Source organism: Nelumbo nucifera, chromosome 8 (assembly GCF_055504915.1).
Source record: "Nelumbo nucifera cultivar China Antique chromosome 8, China Antique-T2T, whole genome shotgun sequence".
NCBI lineage: Eukaryota > Viridiplantae > Streptophyta > Magnoliopsida > Proteales > Nelumbonaceae > Nelumbo > Nelumbo nucifera.
The window spans coordinates 4095520-4118694 of NC_142656.1; the positions used below are offsets into that span (position 1 = coordinate 4095520).

General features: G+C 36.3%; 1 protein-coding gene and 2 long non-coding RNA genes across 14 annotated transcripts; 2 read left to right on the forward strand and 1 right to left on the reverse strand.

Annotated features, from left to right (window-relative positions):
• Positions 1 to 467: 467 nt before the first annotated feature.
• Positions 468 to 7982, reverse strand: LOC104600640 (uncharacterized). 4 transcript variants are annotated; one of them, XM_088892813.1, is made up of 6 exons: positions 7583 to 7982; positions 4040 to 4101; positions 2269 to 2385; positions 1385 to 1511; positions 1181 to 1298; positions 468 to 828 (listed from the first exon to the last, which is right to left on the reverse strand). In XM_088892813.1, the coding sequence occupies exons 2-6, from the start codon at positions 4047 to 4049 to the stop codon at positions 775 to 777; spliced, it is 426 nt and encodes a 141-aa protein (XP_088748939.1). In that variant the 5' UTR covers positions 4050 to 4101; positions 7583 to 7982; the 3' UTR covers positions 468 to 774. The 4 variants fall into 4 exon arrangements, with proteins under 4 accessions (XP_088748939.1, XP_010262010.1, XP_010262007.1 ...); XM_010263708.3 differs by lacking the exon at positions 7583 to 7982 and adding an exon at positions 5495 to 7527 and having other exon boundaries at positions 1385 to 1490; XM_010263705.3 differs by lacking the exon at positions 7583 to 7982 and adding an exon at positions 5495 to 7503.
• Positions 7983 to 9855: 1873 nt separating this feature from the next.
• LOC148789571 (uncharacterized) lies at positions 9856 to 13164 on the forward strand. Of its 2 annotated transcripts, XR_016079695.1 has the most exons (5): positions 9856 to 9986; positions 10158 to 10262; positions 10379 to 10513; positions 12303 to 12338; positions 12553 to 13164. It is a non-coding gene; the product is annotated as an uncharacterized LOC148789571 (long non-coding RNA). The 2 variants fall into 2 exon arrangements; XR_016079694.1 differs by lacking the exon at positions 12303 to 12338 and having other exon boundaries at positions 12553 to 13157.
• A 2009-nt stretch (positions 13165 to 15173) lies between these two features.
• Positions 15174 to 23093, forward strand: LOC104600641 (uncharacterized). 8 transcript variants are annotated; one of them, XR_016079189.1, is made up of 5 exons: positions 15652 to 17926; positions 18037 to 18122; positions 18343 to 18473; positions 20577 to 20668; positions 22236 to 23079. It is a non-coding gene; the product is annotated as an uncharacterized LOC104600641 (long non-coding RNA). The 8 variants fall into 8 exon arrangements; XR_016079188.1 differs by having other exon boundaries at positions 20577 to 23093; XR_735702.2 differs by lacking the exons at positions 18343 to 18473; positions 20577 to 20668; positions 22236 to 23079 and having other exon boundaries at positions 15652 to 17772; positions 17853 to 17926; positions 18037 to 18317.
• Positions 23094 to 23175: the final 82 nt, after the last annotated feature.

Here is a 23175-nt window from a genome sequence, read left to right on the forward strand (position 1 = left end):
AATCCGTCCAAACCACAATCAATTTGGACAGATTGAATGGACCAACAATACACATTGAATTGGACCAGTCCAGACTTATCGGATTGAATTGGACCTGGTCCATCCATAATGAATTTATATTGGGTTGGGTTCGATTGAGCCAATATCTGGTCGGTTGATAGAAGATGAGAATATAGGTGCTAATGGACCAAGTTTGGGTTAGAATTAATCTAAATTAAAACAAATATGAACAAATTGGACAGTCTAGACATTGAATTGAACCGGTCCAAAATGGTCCAAAATATTCATTGGATTGGATTGAACTTGGTTGATTTGTAATGGACTCACATTGAACTGGATCAGATTGGACCAAATCCAATCCAATTGACACCTCGAAGAAAAAAAAGAGTTATTTGAATTGAGAGCCGAATAGGCCATGGACCATATGGTGTAAAACTATAAATCCCACAGTGGCACAACATGGGGAATTTTGCGAGCTCAAACGCAGATGAATCCAATCACCATTGATATGCAGAAGATTCTGTATTGGTTTACGGATTTAAACAATTTCTCTATCATTCAATTATCAATACAACTTTCAAGAAATGGGGTATTGGGCTTCTTTAGCCGCATACAATTCGAGTATTATAGCACAAAGGTGCAGTTTTCCAGATTTCTGGAATCACTTCGCCACATCAGTGATCTTGCACTCTTCAGTTTATCCACTAAGATTACAGCGAAGACGTCCTGGACCTTTTCTTCATGAATATTACAAGGTGGTGGAACTGAACATAGTTAGAAAATAAGAACTGCGACAATGATCAGCAACACAACCGAGCATATCAATGCCTGAAATAGCCATTTCATTTGATTAAAAGTTGAAACTTGGTAAGCTATGTCTAGATTACCATCACAAATTAGTAAAAATGACAAAAAAAACTACAGGGATCAACTCGTATTGATAAGTATGTATTGCATAAAGAAATGTAAGAAGATAAAGAAATGGAAGAACAATAAAAAAAAGAGGGTTATAGCCTTGAGTACAGAACTTAAAAACTATGATATTCATTAATCATTTCCTAAATGGACATGCAAAAAGGAATAAAACTAGGTAAATATATCATTCTTTTACAAACATGGTAATATTGGCTAACGTGACAAGGGGTCTATCTGCATGAGGTCAGAGAGAGAGAGAGATTACAGCAATTGCGGAAGCAGCAAGACCTGCCCGCTCCCTTGGATCTTTGCGGTAGTAGTTTCCAAAATAGAGAATTGTAGCATAGTACCACATGCATGGGAACACAAAACCTAGTAATAGACTGCAAGAAGAAATGTAAACCATTAGAGAGAAATAGATAGAAGGAGAGGGGGAAAGAGAGGAGGGAGGGAGAGAGGGTTTACTCACCAAAACCATCCTATCCCACAGCCAAAGCAAGGAAGGGGTTTGTCATACATCCCCAGTTGACAGCTTTCTGTATCCCTAATAAGGGTATACTTCCCTTTTGCATGATCTGCAACATCAGTGGAATGCCCTGCATAAAACAACCCTTATATACCTGTTCAGGTATCATTTGTGAAATGCCTAGTGTTTCAAATTTTAGAAGGAAAGAAAATAAAGCATTTTAAGTTTACTTCAACAATAGAACATAAGACCAAATGTGGTTTATTCTATAAACCACAAGATAGCTATTTACACCGCAACCTAATCATGGATCTGATGTAGACCAGAAGACAAGAAATGAAGTTCCATAACATGGATGAGAAATAGGAATGCATAACTTCTCAAAGAAAATACAATTATGAGAAGTTAAATGCAAAGTATAAAATCTGAAAAAATAAACAATTTAAAGAAGCAAACGTTTTTTTGGTATTTGAATTTAAAGAAGCATACTTTACTAAAAAAAGAAATGTTGCAGTTGCTTAGATTTCTGTTCTTTTTCAGTGGCTAGAAATATTTTAGCCTCAATTTTTTATTTTTGTTTTTTGTTTTTTAGTTTTTTTTTTTTTGGGGGGGGGGGAGGGGGGAAGAAAGAGGGCTAATAATTTTCTTTTGAAAGAGAAACAAAATTTCATGAAAAAGAAGGAACTAACAAATCATCATTAATTCATGCATGACATGACCATTTCACATACATGGAGTACTTGTATGGGATACATTACTACAGCCTTCCGAAGAAGCTAACCCAAAATACATTTAACTTCTAAATCTGGACAGTTGAATGAATATTTTCCCAAGGAAAACTTCAGTAACCTTATTGAGCATCTCTTAAGCCCATGTAGGATCACTACCTTTAACAACTGAATGATATCGAGCTGACGGCCTTAAAAGATCAAAGTGCTTATCGGAAACTGATCTCACCAACTCGAGACCATCTCTTAAACCCTCCATCTCCTCAACAGTAGTATCTGAAACACCAAGAAGGCCCCATTTAACTTCAAGCTTGTGTGTGTGTGTGTGTGCGCATGTATGATAACTTGGAGAGTAAAAATAGATTTCTTCATATCAGTCTGCCCTGTGACCTATCCCAACTTAGCATTCCTTAAACAATTCGAACAGACAGTTGGCTGTCATTTAATTCCATGTATTCTTTTTATGATTTTATTAGAGAAAGAGGAGAAGACATGCATATACCTTGTTGTAATTCATTAAATGGGGGGAGGGGGATGATGTGATGGAAAGGTATACATTGCAAAAGGGAATTTACTGCCAAATTCAACTATGATTCACATTTATATTGATTTTTTAGTCATGATTTAATAGAGCTTGACTTTTGCAGTTCAATGGTGGTTCCATGTCTGACTCAGCTTGGATCCATGATGCAAATATGATCCAGGGGCACTCTAGACAGTTCAGGGCACAGGTTCTGCACATGTTTCTAGAGTAACTGCAACATTGAATGCTTTCTAAAGGGGGATAAAGATTCTGCATCTTATTGCCTAGTTAGAAGCAATTGAGCAAACGTCCACAGTCAATAACCAAAATAAGATCCACTCCTTTCCCTAGCCAATTTTATAGAGGTATACACATCTTATCTGTGGCATCAGACAGTTCCAATCCTCGAAAGGTATTCCCCATTAAGGAGAGGCAATCTGAGTATACTATTGATAACATGTAAACCTCAAGGATATTCTACAATAACTTAGATACAAGCCCCAGTATTCTTCAACTTGAACACTCCCTGGTGAACAAGCACGAGAGTGAAATGTAAGTGTTGTGAGTTTTGTTTTTTGTAGTATGCTCCTTTGTTTTTAATGAATTACCTTTCCAACAAAGAAAAAAAACAAGAAAACAAAATAAAGTAAAAATAGAATATGCGCCTTACTATTTTTTCCTACTTCATTTTCTTCATGGAGTTTTTATATACTTCTCGATTCCCATTTTCTGAGCATAACATCCCAATTTGTAGCAAACCCAAGATTGTTTCAAACCTTTTGTAGGTATTACTGGCTTATGATTCTCACATTTAGTAACAGTAAAACACTCTAGTAGATTTTGCTTGAATCTTCATATTCAGCAGGAAATCAAATTCAAGCAAAATCAATTTTTAGTTGTATAACATTGCCTCCAAGAAGATATTTTATATTTAATAGTTGGCCACAGCACAATTGAACCTGTCAAACATTATATTTTCCATTGCTTTGAAGCTAAGATAGCTATTCTGTTAAGAGAAGCAATACAAAGATCTCAAGCTTTGTTCTGTGAGTGTATGGTTAATACAACAACACAACCATCCTTTAAAAAAGCGGTAATTGGAGAGCAAGTGAGCAACTAGTATAAGCATGTTGAAAGGACTCCGTGGTGATACATTGTTTTGAACCATAATAGGCAGCTGTCCATTTGTACTAAATCCTCCTTTAAGAATCCTAACATACTGCTAATCCATTATCCATATAATTATGGTAATGATATAATAATGGGCTATCAGTTTAAAAAACATGGAAATTACAACTTAAGATAGGCCTCATACTGATGGATGCTCATTTCTTTTCAGCATAGTAACATAAATATGAACAACTATAATCAACTATTATAAATCTAAAATTGAGGATAAGCAATTACTCTGATCCATTTGTCTGATAGCTGACGTATTCAGTATGTGATCAGCTCACTCGTCAGTTCTTCTGCCGATGTCCAAAAGACATGTACCAAGTAACATGAGCATTTCAGTAACCAGGAAAATGATAATAGAAGCTAAGATTTTAAGTTAGATATGTTTTCATCTCTGTATTCCTTCTTTCTTTTTTAATTTGTAATAATCTAGAGGAATCTCATTTTCATTGCACAAGTTGTATCACAAAAATAAGTTACATAAATTGTGGAATGCAGATAGAAACCAGAGGTCCATGGTATGGTTTGGATGGAATCAGAAACATCTAGTCCAACTACTTAAAAGTAGTGCGCACACTAAAACTTGAAAGTGAGAATTTCTTTTCAATTGAAGCAAGCTTTAAATATCATATTTGCAGGTAAAATATCCTGCATATGAATGTACTTCTCTACAGTTGCATTTAGAATGATGAATTTTACATCTCAGACTGTATCAGTGGCACATCATCCCATGAAAAAAAAGACTTCTCAATCAATGACACCTTTTAGATGCAGTATATGGCGTAAAATTCAACAAATCGGGAAAATAGGAAAAGACACAGTTTTCTTAAGCTGGAAAAAGATGGATTTCCCGGGGAAAAAAGAGAAAGCCAACAATAGAGATTATTGAACAAATTGGATCTAGATAAATCACTTCATGGGGAAATTGCGTACTCAGAAGATAATTTTCTGCTTTGTGAAATATCTCACCAATCAGAGAAATATGAAAATGAAAAATAGTAAATAACCAACCCCCCCCCCCCCCCCCCCCCATATGAAGCAAAGGTCCCCATTATTTAAAAAATTGGCACATCAACATTCGCAACCAGAGCAGATAATTTTTTTTTTGGATAAATGAACCAGAGAAGATAATATCGTCAATCCATGATAATTATTACAAGCCATAATTGACATTGGGTCATCCAAATCGAAATTGCTTTCCAGTTCAAGAAAAAGTAATAATCACGTACAAAATTCCACTTGAACTCAACTGTCATCATACCTTATCAGCTGAGAATTGAAATTATTCCTAAATAAACCAACAACAGCAACACAACAGACAAAATTATCAAGTATTCAGAAAGATGATATAACTACAAGAGGATAGGAATTACTACTACTTTTTAAGCATAAACTCCACCAATCCCTACCTTTTACTTTCCCCCTCAAATCTTGTTCCACAAAAGAAAAAAAGCACAATTAAGAAGAAAACAAAAGAAAGAAATTTTCACCTCAATTAAATTCAGTCTCATGAAAATCCATCAACCCAAAAATTCAATATTACGACTGAAAATCAGAAAAGAATAACAAATAAAACAGACGAGAAGGAACAAAATGAGACCCAAAATTATCTGAAAACTAAAAACAAGCATCGTCTTCACAGTAATGAGATATCAAAGAACGCAGATGTTATTAGTTATTACTTGCCTTGACGAACAAATTAGACTCGGAACCATGAAAAATAAGCTTTTCCGGTCTTCTCCTATTTTCTTCAGATTTGCCCACCAAAAAATTTTCAGAATTTTCGAGGAAATCGAGAAAAGTTTTTGAGTTGGGTTTAAACGAAACTCTCCCTTTCCACCTCTTTGAAAGAGCGAGAGTATAAATGTAGAATGTACTTCAGCCTTTGCCTTTGGACACTTGAACAACAAGAATATACTACTCTTCCTTTTCTTGTATCGGAAGTGGAAGAGATGTATATGAGAGCACATCTAGCTCTGTTCTCTCTTGGTAAAAACCGTCAGATTGGGTCATTTGACTTTAGGATTGATTCTGTAGAATGTGCTCTATGGCTGTGAAAACGGTCTTATGCTCCGCAATATGAAGATACGAATCCAACTGCAAGACAAATTTCCAACTTTTCAGATCTTGGACCGGTGAAGCTTCACGGAATTGTTGACTTTGGAGTCAACCGAACGACCGAGTAGTAAAACAGTAGTTTTCCAATCTCTAATGTCGGAAATGGTCATGGGACCGTCCAGAACTCCAGCACATCAAGTTAACCCGGTCCAGCCGTCCAGTAGAAAATGAATTCTGGACGAGCCTAAGAAGACAGACAGTCAAGACAATGTGTTTTGTCATCTATCTTAATCCCCTAACAACGAATGGGAATCGTGGATGAACTGTAATGACGATTGATCCTCCGTAACCTACAAAGTCAATGGCTGGTGGTAATTGCAAAGTCTGTGGGGCCCAGATTGATCGCATAACGCCAAATCCTACGCCTTCCTCCCTATTTCTCAACTTTTTTTTTAATCGAAAACAAAATACTATGTTTTCAAAATGGGAATGGATCGGAGTCGGACAAAAAAACTGGAAATTGATTATTTGGTCGATTTCGTTTTACCTTAGAATCATTATTTTGCGAAAAACTGTTGATTTGATCAGCAAATTATTAACTTAGACTGTTGAACCGTTTGAACCATTTAATGTTTTGACCATTTTTTTATTTTTTTATTTTTTATCAGAATAAATTATTCATTTGATTCAAATGATCGGACCACTTGACCCAAAAACCAAACCCCTAACCAAATCATTATCTGGTTCAATTTGACCTCGCAGGAGCAAAACAAAAGCTACGGGGGCTTTCAAAGTTGAGAATAACCATCTATCACAGACTTCATATTATTCAGAAAGGGTCCAGCCAGACTGGGGGGCTTCTCCATTCAGCAGAGACACCTAATTTACCTCTTCTCGTAATGAAGCTAATACTGAAAGAAATACCCTGCAATTCATATAAATCCTGAAGCAAAGGTCAAAGTAACCAGAGAGCAGTCAAAAGATCTATGCTTTATAACGTTAACTAGCACATGAGAGTCTGATTCAATTCTGATGGATGATAATCTTAGGGATTGAGCAGATTTGCAGCAAAAAAGTATAGCTGTAAGTTCAGCATATTCCACAAGAGACATATTTACATACACCACATTTAGCCATAAAAAAATAACCATTACTGTGTTCTATCCAGAAACCAAAACCACTCAACCCATTACTATTAAAACTGCCATCAGTCAAAAGCTAAGATTCTGCTGATATTGGCGGGTTCACTTGTGATAGGTAGCCCAGTCTGTGTATGATTTTGTCTCCAACCAATCCAGTCCCAATGAGGATATGCGTGCACCAACACCCTTTAATTTTTATATTTAAATAATAAATTGAAACTCTGAACTCTAAAATCTAAACTCTAAACTCTTAGGCCCTGTTTGCAATGCTTCCACTTATTCCTGTTTTTAAAAAATTCATGTTATAGAACAAGAATTTCATTTCTTGCTCATCAGGAGTAATAGAGGCGTTTGGCAAATTGCTCTTTGAGAATGAATTTTTGTTCTACAGGAATAGAAATAGTATTTGGATAATAAAATTATTTCATATTGTAGGTATATGAAAACTCGCATCAATTAGAGATGATTGTGGTGGGAGAATCAAGTTTGGGTGAATATGGCCGGAGCAACGATGAATTTAAAACAAAGCAATGATGATACAAAACCAGGTATGATGAGAACGAATACAACCTACCTGTTGACGTGTTCCTGGCCAGAAATGTTGTCGATGCTTTCTATTGTTCACTCGCCACCCAGTTGTTGATGCAACAAGAGCCAAGGGAGCCCCTCCTTCCTTTGAGATGTGCAGCGGCAATGGGAGGAGAAGTGTTGAATGAAATGTGGTTGTTAGGGCTTGTTTCTATCATTTCATGTGAAATACCCACATACCTCTTATCTTACATGGGAGTCAATAGCACGTATTTGTTAATAGGGGTTAATGCTGAAAGAATCGCACGTTCTCTGGGAACACATTCTTTGAGAGTGCCGAATTTTTACTCCCAAAAAACATGTTCTGTGGGTGCTGTTTTCATGCGAGAATACCTTGTTTTTTTTTTTTCTTGTACCCAAAGCGTTCCTGCTCCATGAGAACACTGGGAACGATAAAAATGTTCTCATGAAACATTGTCAAACAAGGCCTTAAATTTTAAAACCTTAATCCTAAATCTTAAACCCTATAATCTAAAGTTTAAACACTTAAATAAAAAGGCATTTAAACCTTAATCCCAAACTTTTTAAAATTTATTGTATAAAATACCTTTTGTTGGATGCGTGTCCTCTGGAAAATATGTTAAAATAAGGAGACCCCAATCCTCAGTGGAATAACTTGTGCCCGCTTAAAAGGGGTGAAGCTTAGCGGAATATAGTTTTCCAAGGTGGGACCTATATAGACAGCCTTTTAAGCTTAGTTTTGAGAAATATGGAAAATTCAAATAGGCTATTAGTTGGTCATCTTTTTGGGCTGTTTGCTTCAATCTCATTAGAAAGCTTATCCATAACGCTTTAAAGCAGTTGAACCAACTTAGCTGGATGTTTAACTTATCCTCAAACAGGCAATTAAGATAAGAGAACTTTAAAGCGGCTGAGCCAGATTAGTCGAACCTTCAGCTCAGCCCTCCCAAATCTAGCTTTATGCTGGCCTTCAAATGGAAAGATATCTGAATTCTGGAAAGTGTAGAGTTTTGAAATTCTGTTTCTATGCGCAGAGCTTTGAAAAACGTCCTACCAAGTGCCAATTGAAATTGGGCAAAAAAGTGTAAAGAGAAACGTTCGTGTCGATCTTGTCTGTCTTCTATGTAATTCAGACCAAGGTTCAAAGTATTGATATGTATCAGCCCGTATTGACCGATATGTATCATTCCGGGACCCCTCCGATACACCCCTACAGTGGATATATCGGAGGTCTGACCGGTTCAGGGGGTAGAGGAGACCTAAACCAGCCCCTCTGAACCGATTGCGAAAAAAACAAAAACATAAAAAGCTCCAAAATGTGTATCGATTCACCTAATACGCCCCTATCGGTATATCGGGCGTATCAATATTTTGAACATTGATTTAGACTTCAGAGGTGGAATCTATGACACATAAGCACATTTGATATTCATTGTGGTCCAGCATATGAGATGTGGTTTGGGTCTTGCTTGGGCTTCAAGCCCAATTCTTATAAAAACCTGACATTGGATCGTGGGCTTGTTTTGTCTCTCAACTTGGATAAAGTAAACATGACTTCTGATCTATATCTACCGAGAAAAAGTGGTTGAAATAAATGATTTTTTACTATTGTTTGACAGTTAGATATTACATAAGTGGAATAATAAACAAACACCTTGATATTGGGAGAAACGTTAAAATGAAACTTCTTCAACGGTTGATTTATATATAAACCAAGAAAAATGTTTATTTGATAAATATACTTACCAAATAATATATTAGAACAAATGTCACATGGCGATAAACTAGCACTATTCTTGATATAAAAGAAAGTTATACCAAACACCATTTTTACTAGGGTGTAAGTTGGATATCCAATTTGAAAATTTGAACAGGGCCAAAACTCTAGACTGATCCGTTCAAAGTTTAACAAAATATCGATTAGAGCCTGCCCAAATTGCATCCATTATTTTCATTTTCACTAAAGGCGTTATAATCTTGTATTTGTAACAAAAAAACTATGTATTTAAGGGCAATACTTTTAATCCAATTCCAATTAGAAATGTAGCACGTGCCCGCCCATATTTTCATGGTAGATTTGAAGTGGAACCATAATCGACTTAGCCCATCGAATATCACATCTTACTTGAATTGCATGGTCAACGGTCAATGTTGATGGTTGATGCAGCAATAACCTTATAGAGATTTTTACGGATCAGTTCACCTCAGAATTGGGAAATTTTCTTTTCCAAATGTATTTACGCCTAGCTCCTCTATAAACATCACCCTTCGTGAATTTGGCAATTGATCCAAACTGTAAGATGAAATTATGAATTCAGAGGTGGAGCGGATAGTAAAAACCCCTAACTTATTATAATGATGCAATCATACTGTGGACCTCTGGTTAGAGTGATTATTAGGAATGCATCCAGTGATTTTGGTGGTATTTGGTACCTTTATTATCTCTGCTTCAACTATTATGAAATTTGGATTGATTCATACAATTTTTTTGTATATAAAAATGTTTTGGGTTGATGAATACAAATTGTTATTATAAAGAATGATTATCAGACCCACATATGTCTTTTTCTAATTTATGTGATGTGACAATGCATCTATAGATTAGGAGGCAAGTGGTCTCACCAAAAGCTTCACACGAGTTATCTACCAAGATCAGATCACTCACTCAAGCCATTTGTGGAGATAGGGTTATTCATTCAATTCAGGTATATTCTCTGTTTCTTTTTTCAGACCCAAATTGCCAATCTCCCTCTCTAATTGTTTGTAGTCTCTCAACTCAGGTATATCTCTGTTTTTCTTTCTTTTTTTTTTTTTTTTTCAGTCCCGAATTACCAACCTCCCTCTCTTATTGTTTGTTGGGTATATATGCATTTCTTGGAAGCCTAGAGATAAGGTCATTCGCTCCACTCAGGTTCTAGGCTTCTTCTAAGACAATAAGGCCATTCGCTCAACTCTGGTAACCAAGAAACCTATTGGATTTTTTGCACACCCTGGCACTTCAGTTTTTTCCATTTTTATTTGAACATTGGATAACTGAAACATGCATTAGTTGATTTGGTTTAGAGTGTGCAATCCACTATAGTCTTAGAATTCTTATGTTAATTGTTTTGCAGTTTTAGTACATTTTATGTTATTTTTTTATCAACGATTTTATGTTGTTAATTATCTTTGAGTTTATTTTTCTCCCATTGTTAGTTTTCCCATAATTTAAATTCAAATAGAAGTAGCCTTCTTTACCTCTTTTCACAGACCAAAACAACAAGTAAATGATCTGAACCGGACCTTGCAAAGCCACTTGCATAGTTGCATGACCAATTTGTACCAACATTCTAGATTGGATGGAATACAAATCCAATCCAACTTGAAGGGGTTATCATAGTTAATTAATAAAGTGAACTCCCCAGCCTAAAAAGGAAATTCCACCAACAGATTTCCCATCGCCAAAGTCTGCAACATCCTTCATACAAGAAGCTATCCTCTTGCCCCCTTTCAATTCAAGTAGTGGACGATACTAAACTCCCCCAGATTGCATCATGTAACCCTTTAAGAATTAATGACACCTTTAGCTTCTCCAAGAAAAGATTGGTAAGATGTTACTATTCATACAATAAATCCAGAAGTTCTACTAGATTTATAAATCACATTTATGCTCATTTTTTTTCCAAAAAAAGACAGTTTATGCTCATTTCATCTAGATATCATCACACACACACACACAAAAAGGGTCAAGATCTTCATTCTATTTTTTCCTTAGTATTCGTAATTCTCACCTGCCACGTCGGACCCAATTCACTCATATATGGTGTGTTTACTTGATGTGAAGACCTAAGAACAAAACTTCACTGTTATTTACCTATTTGCTATCTTATGGTAAAATCATAAAAGAAAAGAAAATAGCACTGGGTTTAGCTCCAAAGAAAATTTATTTTGTAATCTGTAGACAATAACCATTCAGCTTTAGTCCTCCCTCTTATGGGTTTATCCAGTCTTGATTCATTCAGTTGTCTCCTCAGTAAATAACTTGCTGAAAGCCATCCTCTAGCCATTCCCTTTTTAAAACCCAGCAAGCCACTCTTACCATAGTTAAGACTATTATGGGTTCCACATCTTGTTGAAAGCCATCCTCTTGCATTCACTCACTCCAAATTCTAAAAAAAAAAAAAAAATGCTACCCTAGTACATTGTCATTTGCTTTACCATAGAAGAGGTCCTAAAATTAGTCTCTATCACCGATCTTGTATTGGCATGATTTCCATTGAAACCAATCATATACTTAAAAATCACTCTTTAAATGCAATTTGGAAAGGACTCTTACAGTTAGCAAAAAGCTCAAACTTCTAACACCATATACCCTAGTACATTGTCAATGCATCCAACTTTGTATGACACCACTCTTCATTTCATGGTTTCCTGCCCTGAAGTCCAACAGGCTTGGCTATGTATAGACAATTTGCAACCTAAACACCATTCCTTATATCTAAATATAAGTTGTATACATGCATTAAACTCTATCCTTTGTTCCACCTTGAAGATTACTCAAATTAATAAAATGTATACACCAATCCTCTATAACAAAGTTCTTGAAGATTGCTCAAATTAGTAAAATGTAAGTACATCTCCAAGCATGCCATGTGCTAGTTCACAATTCCATAAGTCTATTATAACTTTTTATAATATATTATAATATTAAGAGACAATATATTGGTTAACTCATATAATTTTTTTTTTTTTTTTGTTATCCTCAGAAAGCTTTCATTACTTATATCAACATATTACATAAGGTAACCATGGCTGTTCACACTTTCAACTACGATGCTATATTTACATGCATTATAAGCAAGTTCATGTGCAGCCCTGTTCATACTTCTTTTTACATGGGCTATAACAAGTATATCAAAAAAGGATATAGATGTAGAATTTTTTGCTTGATAGCTTGAACTTGCCACTCCATTTTGTTATCTATATAAATGTTGTTTACCATGCTTTCTGAGTCAGAAAAGATAGTCAGTCTCTTCATCTTCAACTTTATGGCATATCGAATGCCATGTAAGAAGGCCCACCATTCGGATTGAAAGGAATTTGCAGCTGTAATTCTTCTACTGCCTGAGAAGACCTCATTATCATTTGCTGAGAGAATCCAAGCTCCCGTTCCTGCCATACCAGATGATGGATTAAAAGACCCGTTGATGAACATCTTGAATTGCGCAGCTAAAATTATATGAGATTGCAAAAAGGATGGGTGGGAGGGCTGTATAATTGGGCTTAGGGCTAGGTACCAGAACATGTAATGGATTAAACGTGCTGGATTATATCCCATATCAATCTGAACAGTATAAAGAACTTTGCAAAGAAACCTTGTTTTTCTTCCTTTCTTAGGCAGTTTAATTTGGAATCAATCCACTCCTGAATAAATATATAAAGTTCCTTATATTTTTATGAGTTCTGGGTTTATTCCTAAACAAGCTGATAGCCATACTGCTCTGGCATAAAGACACTCGAAGAACAGGTGTTGCCAAGTTTCTGTATTTATCTTGCACAGAGGGCATTTTCTCTCTTCTTCAGCAATGAAATGCCATTTGTCTTTTGTGGCAATACCATTCCACCATGCCTTCCATAGAATGCTGACCTGAAGATGAAGCCTGTTTTGACATGAAAAGCTTGTAGCCTGACTTAACCTATACACTCCCGATTTGGAGCTCTTCCAAATGATTCTATCAGATGGCAAATGATGAGAAATTAGGGTATGATGGATTGGGTAGCAACATTCTTCCTTAAAAACTGATTCAATTTTCCTACTATCCCATTCTCCAGACATGGTGATGAGCTCATTCATCTTTAAACTCCTTACTTGAGTGGCTATTTTAGGCTTTATATATGGGATTCCATTAGTTAGTGCAGGAACCCATGGGTCTGGAATAAAGATCTCTATACTATTTTCCCTGGTCCCCCACATAAATATGAAAAAGGAACATGGGATTCTTGGTCAATGGGAATCAAAATCCCATTCACCAACTTTCCCCCCTCTCAAAATCCAGAAAAAGAACGCCCCCTAAAAGATTACTAAACACAAAACATACAAATTGTTCAAACATGTTCTTAAATACGATGTCTTAGAAGTTAGGTTCCGTTAGGGGTATGGAATCAGAATCAGAATGGGCTGTTCCGATTCCAACTGTTTTGTTGGATGGAATCAGAATCCTATTCTCATTTCTACTGGAACGGGATTCCCCCAAGATTTTTAAAATTGGACTGGATAGGGAGCCGGTCCCCCAATCAACGGTTTTTGGCAAAAAAGTGGTTTTCGGATGAAATCCCATTCCAGCTAATTCTAATTTCTATTCCCATTCTTGTCTGAACCAAATGGATTACGAATAAACCATTCTAATTCTGATTCCGATTCCACTTATTGAAAACCATATGGACCCTAGAAAAGCTTGACCATGGATATAGTGCACCGTGTGAAACTAAATTCAGTCCGTGCAAGGTCCATTCCGACAACCTTAATAGCCTTGCATTGGGAATGTCTCCCCATGAAATAAAACATAGAAGTACAAAGATGTTACCATGGGCCTTGCATTGACTGAAGCCGATCTCGCATTGTGTTGCGGTGTTAGACCTATTGGTCCCTAAAGAATTTTTTAAAAAATATACTGTAGCCAACTATAGAATTTTGAATTCCATTACAACCCTACACAATTCAAAATGACAAACAACCCCACCCTAAAACACCAATATCCGCCCATATATTGGCATTAATTCTGAACGGGCATCTACCTAAATATGCAATGGGGCTAATAATTCTTAGGGTGTGCTGAACAGTCATTATTGATTTTTTTTTTAAACAAACAAAATTTGGAATTGGAATAATTGGTGTGTGACATGCGAGCCCCTTGTATGCCTAGGAGGCTGCAACTTGGGCTGGGTTGGCCCGAACCCAGCCCTAACCCAACACAAAGGGTCGTGTTGATGATCGAGTTAGGGTTAGGGTTGAAATTCATGAATCTGACTTTACTTCGGGTTGGGTAAGGGTTGACCCCTTAGTCAACTCGACCCAACCCGAACCCGACTCTATAGTACATGTCATATATAAATATATGCTATATGTAATATATAACATATATTGATTTGTTTAGATGCATAATATTTGTATAGCCCTCACCACATAGTATCATGTATTTCTTTTAAGATAATCACTTCACTTGATCCTAATTAGAAAGACTAAAACGTTAATAACATTATTTTATATCTTTTGAAAATTTTATTCTTCATCGTCTCTATGTTTTTGTCGCCCAAGAAAGATCTATCGTAAGTCATAACTCATAATAAACTATAACCATTTCTAACACTTGTTTTTCTGAATTTTGTACTAAAAGAACAAAAAAATGATGTCAACAAACAAATACTAATGAAACATAGGATTAATATATGTAGTGAAAGTTGAGTTAAGATCTAAAATCAAGAAATTCTATGAGATTTTAAAGGATGGGAAGAAGGTTGGGTTGGGCCTAACCCGAGCACAACCCAACCTGAAATTGACTTCAAGTTGGGTTGGGTTGGGTTAGGGTTAAAGGAATTTAGTTAGGGTTGGGTTGGTCGGGTTGGGTTAGGGTTAGGGTTGGCCTCAACCCGACCTAACCCGGCCCGACTTGCATCCCTACTTAGTCTCCGTTTGGAATAGCTTATGCGTATAGGGTGACTAAGGGCCCGTTTGGCAAATCCTTTTGAGAAGATCTTCTCGTAGCTCTAACGATCAATAGACGATGCATTGAGCTTTTGACATAAGATCTGGGCAACCCGAAGACCGTTTGACAGACGTGCATCTTTCCGTGCATCATTTTCGGGTCTTTCCGCACGAGATTAAAACTTAAAAGACACGAGAAGTTTCATTTGGAGCTTCCTGAAATCAGCCCAAAATGGGCTTTGCACGTCTTTTCAGAGCCGCGTCTTTTCGGTCTTTTCGACTTGCAAACGGGAATAGACCGATTTTCGGTCTTCCCAGCTTGTAAACAGCCGAAAGACCGCGCAAAAAGACGCGCCAAACGGCGCCTAATTTAAGTCATTTTGTTTAGCGCCCCAGTTTCAAATAATTTATTTATTGAGAGTAGCTGGCATTTTGGAACGCTCATGTTGGCTTTAAAAATTTTCACCGTTCTTTCTTCTGTCCTCTGGTCTCCGAAAATCATTCCGGCTCTCGAAGATGGGAGATCAAACGGTCTTGTCCAAAAACAGCAGTAGCAGTGATAGCTCTATCGTGGACATTTATCCATCTGCACGCATGGTAACCAAGTGGTTACTCTGTATTAACTCGTCAGTTCACGTCATCTATATTTTAGCCGAGAATAGGATTTATTGATTGATTATCCGAAGTTTTGAACTAAACGGGTTTCCAAACTTAAGGTACGCTGCAAATGGGTTAGGGACTTGCATTGAAGCAGTTATTCTGGGTAATTAGTTCTCTGTTTCTTTTGAATTCATTCTTTTCAGTTTACTTTATAGGGTTAAGATCGTAACTTTTAATCTGTTTGTGTGTTTGATGGAATATCAAGTATAAATATGGCTTTTGGCAGCTAAGGGTGATCTCCCTGAAAATATTAAACGGTCCTCCTATCTTCTTTTTTATGAACAAACTTGTTTCTGGTGTGCACCAAATCATAGTTACATCGATTCTTGAATATCCCCATTTAACTCTAGCAGATTGTAGTTTCTAAATCTCCATCCTCATGGTTTGGTTATAGCTTTTGGAAGGGATGTGAAGCTTGCAATTTTAAACCGTGTTGCCCACATAGTTTTGGTAGAAGATCACTAATTGAAAAATGAATTCTTTTGGGATAGAATAGTAACAGAAATTATAGAAAAAGTCGGTTCAATTCATCTGAAAATTATTCCCTGGTTAATGCCTGTGTTCAGAACTAGCTAGAGCTAGGTCACTAGTTGAAACATATTTCTTATTGTAGCATTAGGATGCTGATGAGTTGGAGTAATGCCATTTATACTAAACCTGCTTTTGATCACATTGGACTCTGCATGCACAATGTTGGCATTTGGAAAGATGGGGCTAGGAAACTTTATACATTTGAGCTTCTGCATGAGATCATCATGCATGATGCTACTTTTTGACATCTAGCTTGGTTTTAGTTATTTTGGTGGAGTGTTGAGAGTCTGTCATCCTAAGTTGGCTACACCAGTCCAAAGTGCTTTTGGGCATCCAATTCCTTTTGAGGAATCTTTTTCATTCTTTTGGTGCTTATTTATTGGTGAATGTTATTTTTACCAAGAAACTGTAGGAGTATAAGATCGTTGAGTTTTTTAAAGACTATCTCTCAGAGATTAGGTTCATTCAAAAACACATGCTGGGGGTCCACACTGGCACATTTACTCAGTGTAAACAGAGCTGAAATTCTGTACAGACTAGCTAACACTTTCTGCAAGATTGTCTGGTTCTACCACCAGATTATTTCTATTACAAACTGTTTGGCAAAACTTTACCTATTTATGTTAATGCCATATCAATCCATGATGCAACCTTGTTAGAACATCAGATTGAAGGGCTTCACTTTAGGCTTAAAGGTTTATTTCATAGATTTTTCATTTGCTTATATTGCCTTCAGTTTTTCACTTTAGGCTTAAAGGTTTATTTCATAGATTTTTCATTTGCTTATATTGCCTTCAGTTTTTCACTTCAGGTTTAAAGGTCTGAATTGCTTCTCAGGAGGTATGATCATATGCTCAGTATTTTACTGATTGTAGTGCTTTTGTATGGACAACTATGTTGGGGTTGCTCTTCTTTGAACCTTGAGATTATCATTTCTGTTAGTTAAGTTTTTTACTACATGTTATCTCTTTGAAAAGACCAGGAAATTGTTGTTAGAACAGGTAGAACCTTTTAAACATCCTCAATTGTTGGTACTGCAAGTAAGGAACTTCTTCTTTAAGCTTCCTGGTTGCCACTTAAGACCTGGTGAATCGGGTATGCTTCCATGATGACATCTATATTTTCTATTGGCAACATAATTATTAGGTGCTACTGCTGTTGGCAACATATTTTCTGACTTTGGAGCTAATCACTTCTCTGGGTTTCAGGCTAATCCATTAAGTAGTACACTGTTTTGGTACTTATGCAGCTTTAGCCAGGTGCTACTGCTCTAGTAACTTTATAGGGCCTTTTTGTTTAGGATGCACATGCTTGATACCTAGGAATTTCGGAAAAAAAAATGGGTATATTTGATTTCTTGGATATGCATGTACTTAACGATTACTTAAGTAGTCTGCTGAGCTTTTGAGGAATTGTTTTGTAGATACTGATGGACTGAAGCAAAAATTTTCGAGCAATCTCTCTATTAATGAAGATGGCATCAGGACTGATTGGAAGGTTAAATGACATCTTCTGTTAAATTTGTGTATTGTGTTGGATATTCCCATTGCAAGATATATAAGTTACCTTCGTTGCCTAAATAAGTTAATTTTATTCTTGATCTTCAGGTAGAAAAATGCCTTGGAGTGTAGTGGAGGCCTGACTTCAAAATTTTCTCTACTCAAATTTTCCACCAAATGTGAAAAAGCGCAAGGTTCTTGCCTCTTACAAGTTATAATCTTCAAATCCATGGTGTTGTACAAATCCCTGGTTATTTTATGGGAATGCATAAAAACCTTTCTTGTAAGGTTGCCAGAGAGTAGGAAGTTCATTGTACAGGAACATGAAATTGCTTACTAGAAATTACACTATTCAAGCATCTAATGGATTTATATGTGTAATTAGGCCATTGATGCATTCATACTATTTTGTAGGCATATTATCCAATAATTTCTGGAGTTCCACTTCTGCTGTCTAAATTCTCCTTCAACATGATTGAATGTTGAATCGACCTCTTCAATTGGGATCATCTGGTTATTGAGCAGAAATTGTCCAGGGAACACTTGTAAGAAATGAAATTTTTGAAGGGGTGTACTCGTAATGATGACTTTTTGATGCTTACTGTGTGATCTCAGCATAGTTGTAGATATCATATCCCTTTAGAGGTGTTGCTGTCATAGAAGCAGCAAAATTTGAGATGTTGAATGTTGCAACTCAAGTTCCTTTTGACATTTTTGGTCTAGGTATTTACTTTAGTTTTATCAAGGCTTAGTCTACTACAAAGAACCATGTTATGCCTAACTAGTTGCTAAATTAGGAAACAAAATTCAGAACCTAAATTGGAGTGAAGTAGCAAGGAAACTAGTCCAGAGCTTGAAAGTGGTTTCATGCCTATATAAATTGAATGCTAAGTTGTATTATTTTGGACAATCTCATAATTCATAGAATTCATATTTAACCAAGGAGAACAAAAGCAATAATGAAAATGGCATCCAAAAGTTCAATAAAATAAAGTCTCAACTTAATTCAACTCAACAAAGCTTTATCCCAAGTTCCCAACTATATGAGGTCAGCTACATGAATCCTATTTTGCCATTCCACTGCATTGTCTGAAATAGGAAAAAAACGTAGTCCTGTGTCCTAGCTTACAATGAATATATTACTTATATAATGGGAGGAAAACAAAATGACACTTGGAAGCGAGATAGCCATAAGGTCTACATCCATGGCAGATTTTATGAAGATTTAATGGGCATTATACATCTGTATGACTATCTGAACAGAAGTTTCTTCCAAATCAATTTATTGATCTGTACATGTACTTCAGCCTTTTCTTTTGGTTGTTTGTAAAGATTATTAAGGCATTTAGTTATCAGATGATAGGTGGATTAGGCTGTTCTGCACATGCACCAACATAATTAGCAGTTTACAAGATTTTGCCTAGAATGATTTAGTCATCCAAATTAAATCTTGTTTCAGTTAAAAGATGTATGTAACTATCTATTTGTGTGCCTTGTAGCATGTGTTTATGATGACTGTATCAATACAAAGATGTTTAGTGGCTAGGATATTTCCCCTTTGACAATTTACTAGGCTTTCTTGGTGGGTGTGCAAGCACACAGAGTGCCGTTGATGCAGATTGGCTTGTTATAGTATATTCTTGTTATCTTGCATTCTTAAATGACCTGAACTATGTATGAGCCAATGGTAGTATTTTGTCCCAAGTTTTCTGGGATCATTGTGTCAGATATTCTGCATTTTGTTGCTTTTGTTACATTGTATCATATACTTTTTAGGTTTATACCTTTTGTATGCATTGTTGATGTGCTTCTATGAATTCTTTGATTGGTGTTTACTCTTATGTAGTCTTCTAACCAACATATGGAATTTTGATTCGTCTTCCCTTCCCCCTTTTTTCCTCCTTCAAGAGCTACAAACAGTGGAATTCCCGGTCGAGATTGGGAAAATTTAACATGGAGATTCATTGTCCTTTTTCTCCACATTTGAATCTTCTATTGTGTATAGCAACACATCTAGATGGAAAAATGTGGCAGGTATACATGGTAGGGGCGTCCACGGTTCATTTAACCGAACCATAGACAAATTTTTGAAACCGAACCAGTCCTGGTTTTTCGATTTCTCCAAATTGAAACCGAACTGGTACCACCGGTTTTGGTTTTTGACTGGTTCTGTTCGGTTTTTTATATTTATAATTTATATTATATATATGTATAATGTTATATTATAAATATAAATATGTATATATTTATATATAGTGCATATATATTTATATAATATATAGAAAATATGTGACATATTAAAAATATATATAAAATATACATATAAATATATATACCAGTCGGTTCGGTTAACCACCGTTTTTTTTCTAGGTTAACTGAAAACCGAATCGGTCCTTCGGTTTTTCAAAAATACCAAACCAAAACTGAACCGATTGATTCAGTTAACCGCATTTCCCCATTGGTTTTCACGGTTCAGTTTAGTTTTTTGATTTTTCGGTTTTTTATGGACACCCCAAATACATGGGACATAAGCCAAAAAATAGGCCTTTTCTATTTTGCAGGTAATTTGGTACTTGTTTTTCACAGCCTAGCAGTACTTCTCCCTGCCTCATGGTCTCATCTCATGATAAACATGGTTAATTATGCAGATAGCTTAATATAATGATAATATTGTCTAGATTGGTTGCTGTAACCTCTCTATAGCACATGTTCGGTTGTGCTATATGATCTTTGTTTTAAGGTAATCCTCATCTTGTTTAAGCCCTTCTTATGTTTGGTTTCTTTGGGTTCACTTTTAGAAGGCCTTTCTTTGGTTGGCATGGCACTGCTGGGGAAGAAAATGGAAATGAAAATCAAAGCACTAGATTCTAAAATTTTAAGCTATACTGATTTTCTGATAACATGAAATAGGATCATGGAGTTGATCCTTGGAAATGTTAAGCTAGATTGTAAAATCAAAGCACTAGGTGTAAATGCCTAAATCTCTTGGAAATGTTGATCCTTCCCACAATGGAGACGCTGGACCAAGCCCGTAACTGCAGGTGCAGGCCTTCTGTGGGTATGTCCAGGTTCACCCCTACTCTGTCCCCAACCAGAGAGATTTATTTTTCTTCTTTGATGGGTAAGGGTTCAGAAATCAGAACAGAAGTCCCCAACCAAGGAATAATAGGTTTGACTAATTGGACTATTTAGGTTGAGAGAGTGGGGCCTTGTTGCCTTGAGACTTTGATTGCTCAATGCTCATGTGTCAAAATCAAGTGGGCTTGGTAAACACAATAGTCTCGTTGATTAGCCCACATCCGGAGTTGAGTATACTATACTGGGCATTGCTGTATTGGACCACATTTCAGGTTCAGGATGATGGACCACGGCATGAATTAGCCCAGTATCCGGAGTTGAAGATTCCAAGTACGCAAACGAGAGACTGACACGACGTGGAAATGACCTTTAGGTTGTCAGTAGTTGGGATTTGGGGACGCAATATCAATATACGTAAGCCAAAATTATTTTCTTGGCCCTTCCTTATCTATGTTCTTATTAAATCTTACCTCTCTTTCCACCAAGATAAATCCTTCCCACCTTCGTCCCTTACGTGTATGTGCGGGCGCATGATGTGGACTGTTGACTGTGGACTTCTGTTTTGATTTTTGAGGCGCAAATTCCAGTTCCAGAAAGTGAAATCACTCAGCTCAATGACGTCATACCTCTATTGCCCGAGAGTATTCTCGTTGGTTTATCCCTAATTAAGGCTTAGTTTGGTAAGAGCATGAATACGAATATTTACAATGCAAATACATACATTGTATTTGTACGCCTATCAAAAAGTTGGTTAATGGGTATCATTTTTTCATCGATTAATAAGTACTGGGCCTCATATAAAGTATATTAAAAACTATTCATTTCTCTGGTGGGTAATTATTTTTTCATTTGGGGAAAAAAATTATAAAACATAATAAAATAAATTTGTCCATTTTAATATTAGTTTTTATGGATAAAATAATAATTATTATTATATTATTTATTTGGAAATCAAAATAACATGGATAAGTAAATTTATTTGGACCAGAAAGCATTTACCTGAATAAAGGTAAATGACCCGATTTATAAACGAACAAGGCCTTAATGACTTGTTACTCATTAGCCCAAGTCTAAAGTAAGAGCACCGTGGTCTGAACCTGAACTGACTGGCTTCTCAGGACCCAGCCCAGTTTTTGTTGGGAAGAGATCCCACCCGACCCAACTCCAGAGTCCAGCCCCGATGGCCATTTCAGAAAAGGCAGCTTTTTAATTCTTATTATTACTTCCAGGCAAGCGGGCCGGTGGTGGTGGATCAACAGGACGTCAACATGACATGTAGAAGTGCTGGGCCTTCCAATAATTGTACCTCGTCAAAGCTGAATTGGAATTTGGAATCAAAGATAGATACATTGTTCTGCTCGTGCTTTGACTAGGAGATGGGGACGTTGTAAAGCCATTGAGCTGTCTGATTATGATATGTGCTTTACTCTGGTGGGCTACATCATTCCATCTAACGGTCCCAGTCCCTATAATATTATATTACTGATTTACTCCTCTCTCTATTTTTTCTAGACTAGTCAAGCCATTGGGGCCGGCCCAGGCCCATCATCTTTTGTTACCTTTATAAAAATAAATCGGCTTCAACAAGAATTAGGTGGAGAGAGAGAGATATCTTTTTCTCCTTTTTTAATTGTACCCGATAGCTTTTTCTTTTTGCTTTTCTCATGGGGCTATACAATGGGGTAGTGTGAACCAGACTCTCTTTTCTTGTTATATACCTGGTTTCATATGTTTTGAAATCTCTTTATAGCATCTAGACTCTTTTTAACTACTCTCTTGTTCGGGATTTATTTACAGAACTTATTTAGGGAGGGTTGAGGTTTTGTTTAATTCTGGTGGTTTATTGAATCTGATTGGAGGGAAAAGGAGTATTCCTAATTCTTAAGTGTGAACAAAGAAAGATCCCATTTCACCTATTCAGAGCAAAACCTCGTCAACTTATTTAGCAAGTTAAAGCACTTTGACTTAACTTTTATGATCTTCATAAATTTCAGAGCAAACATTCACTTTTATAATATAGATATAGATGTTGGTTTAACCACTATTAACGTCATTACTTCACAAACGGGAAAAATAACAGCAGGAAAAGAAAAATCGATTCACACTGTGCTTTAAGCTGTGTTTGGTTGCAATGCGAGTTTATTTGTATTGATGCAAAACCATGGTAGT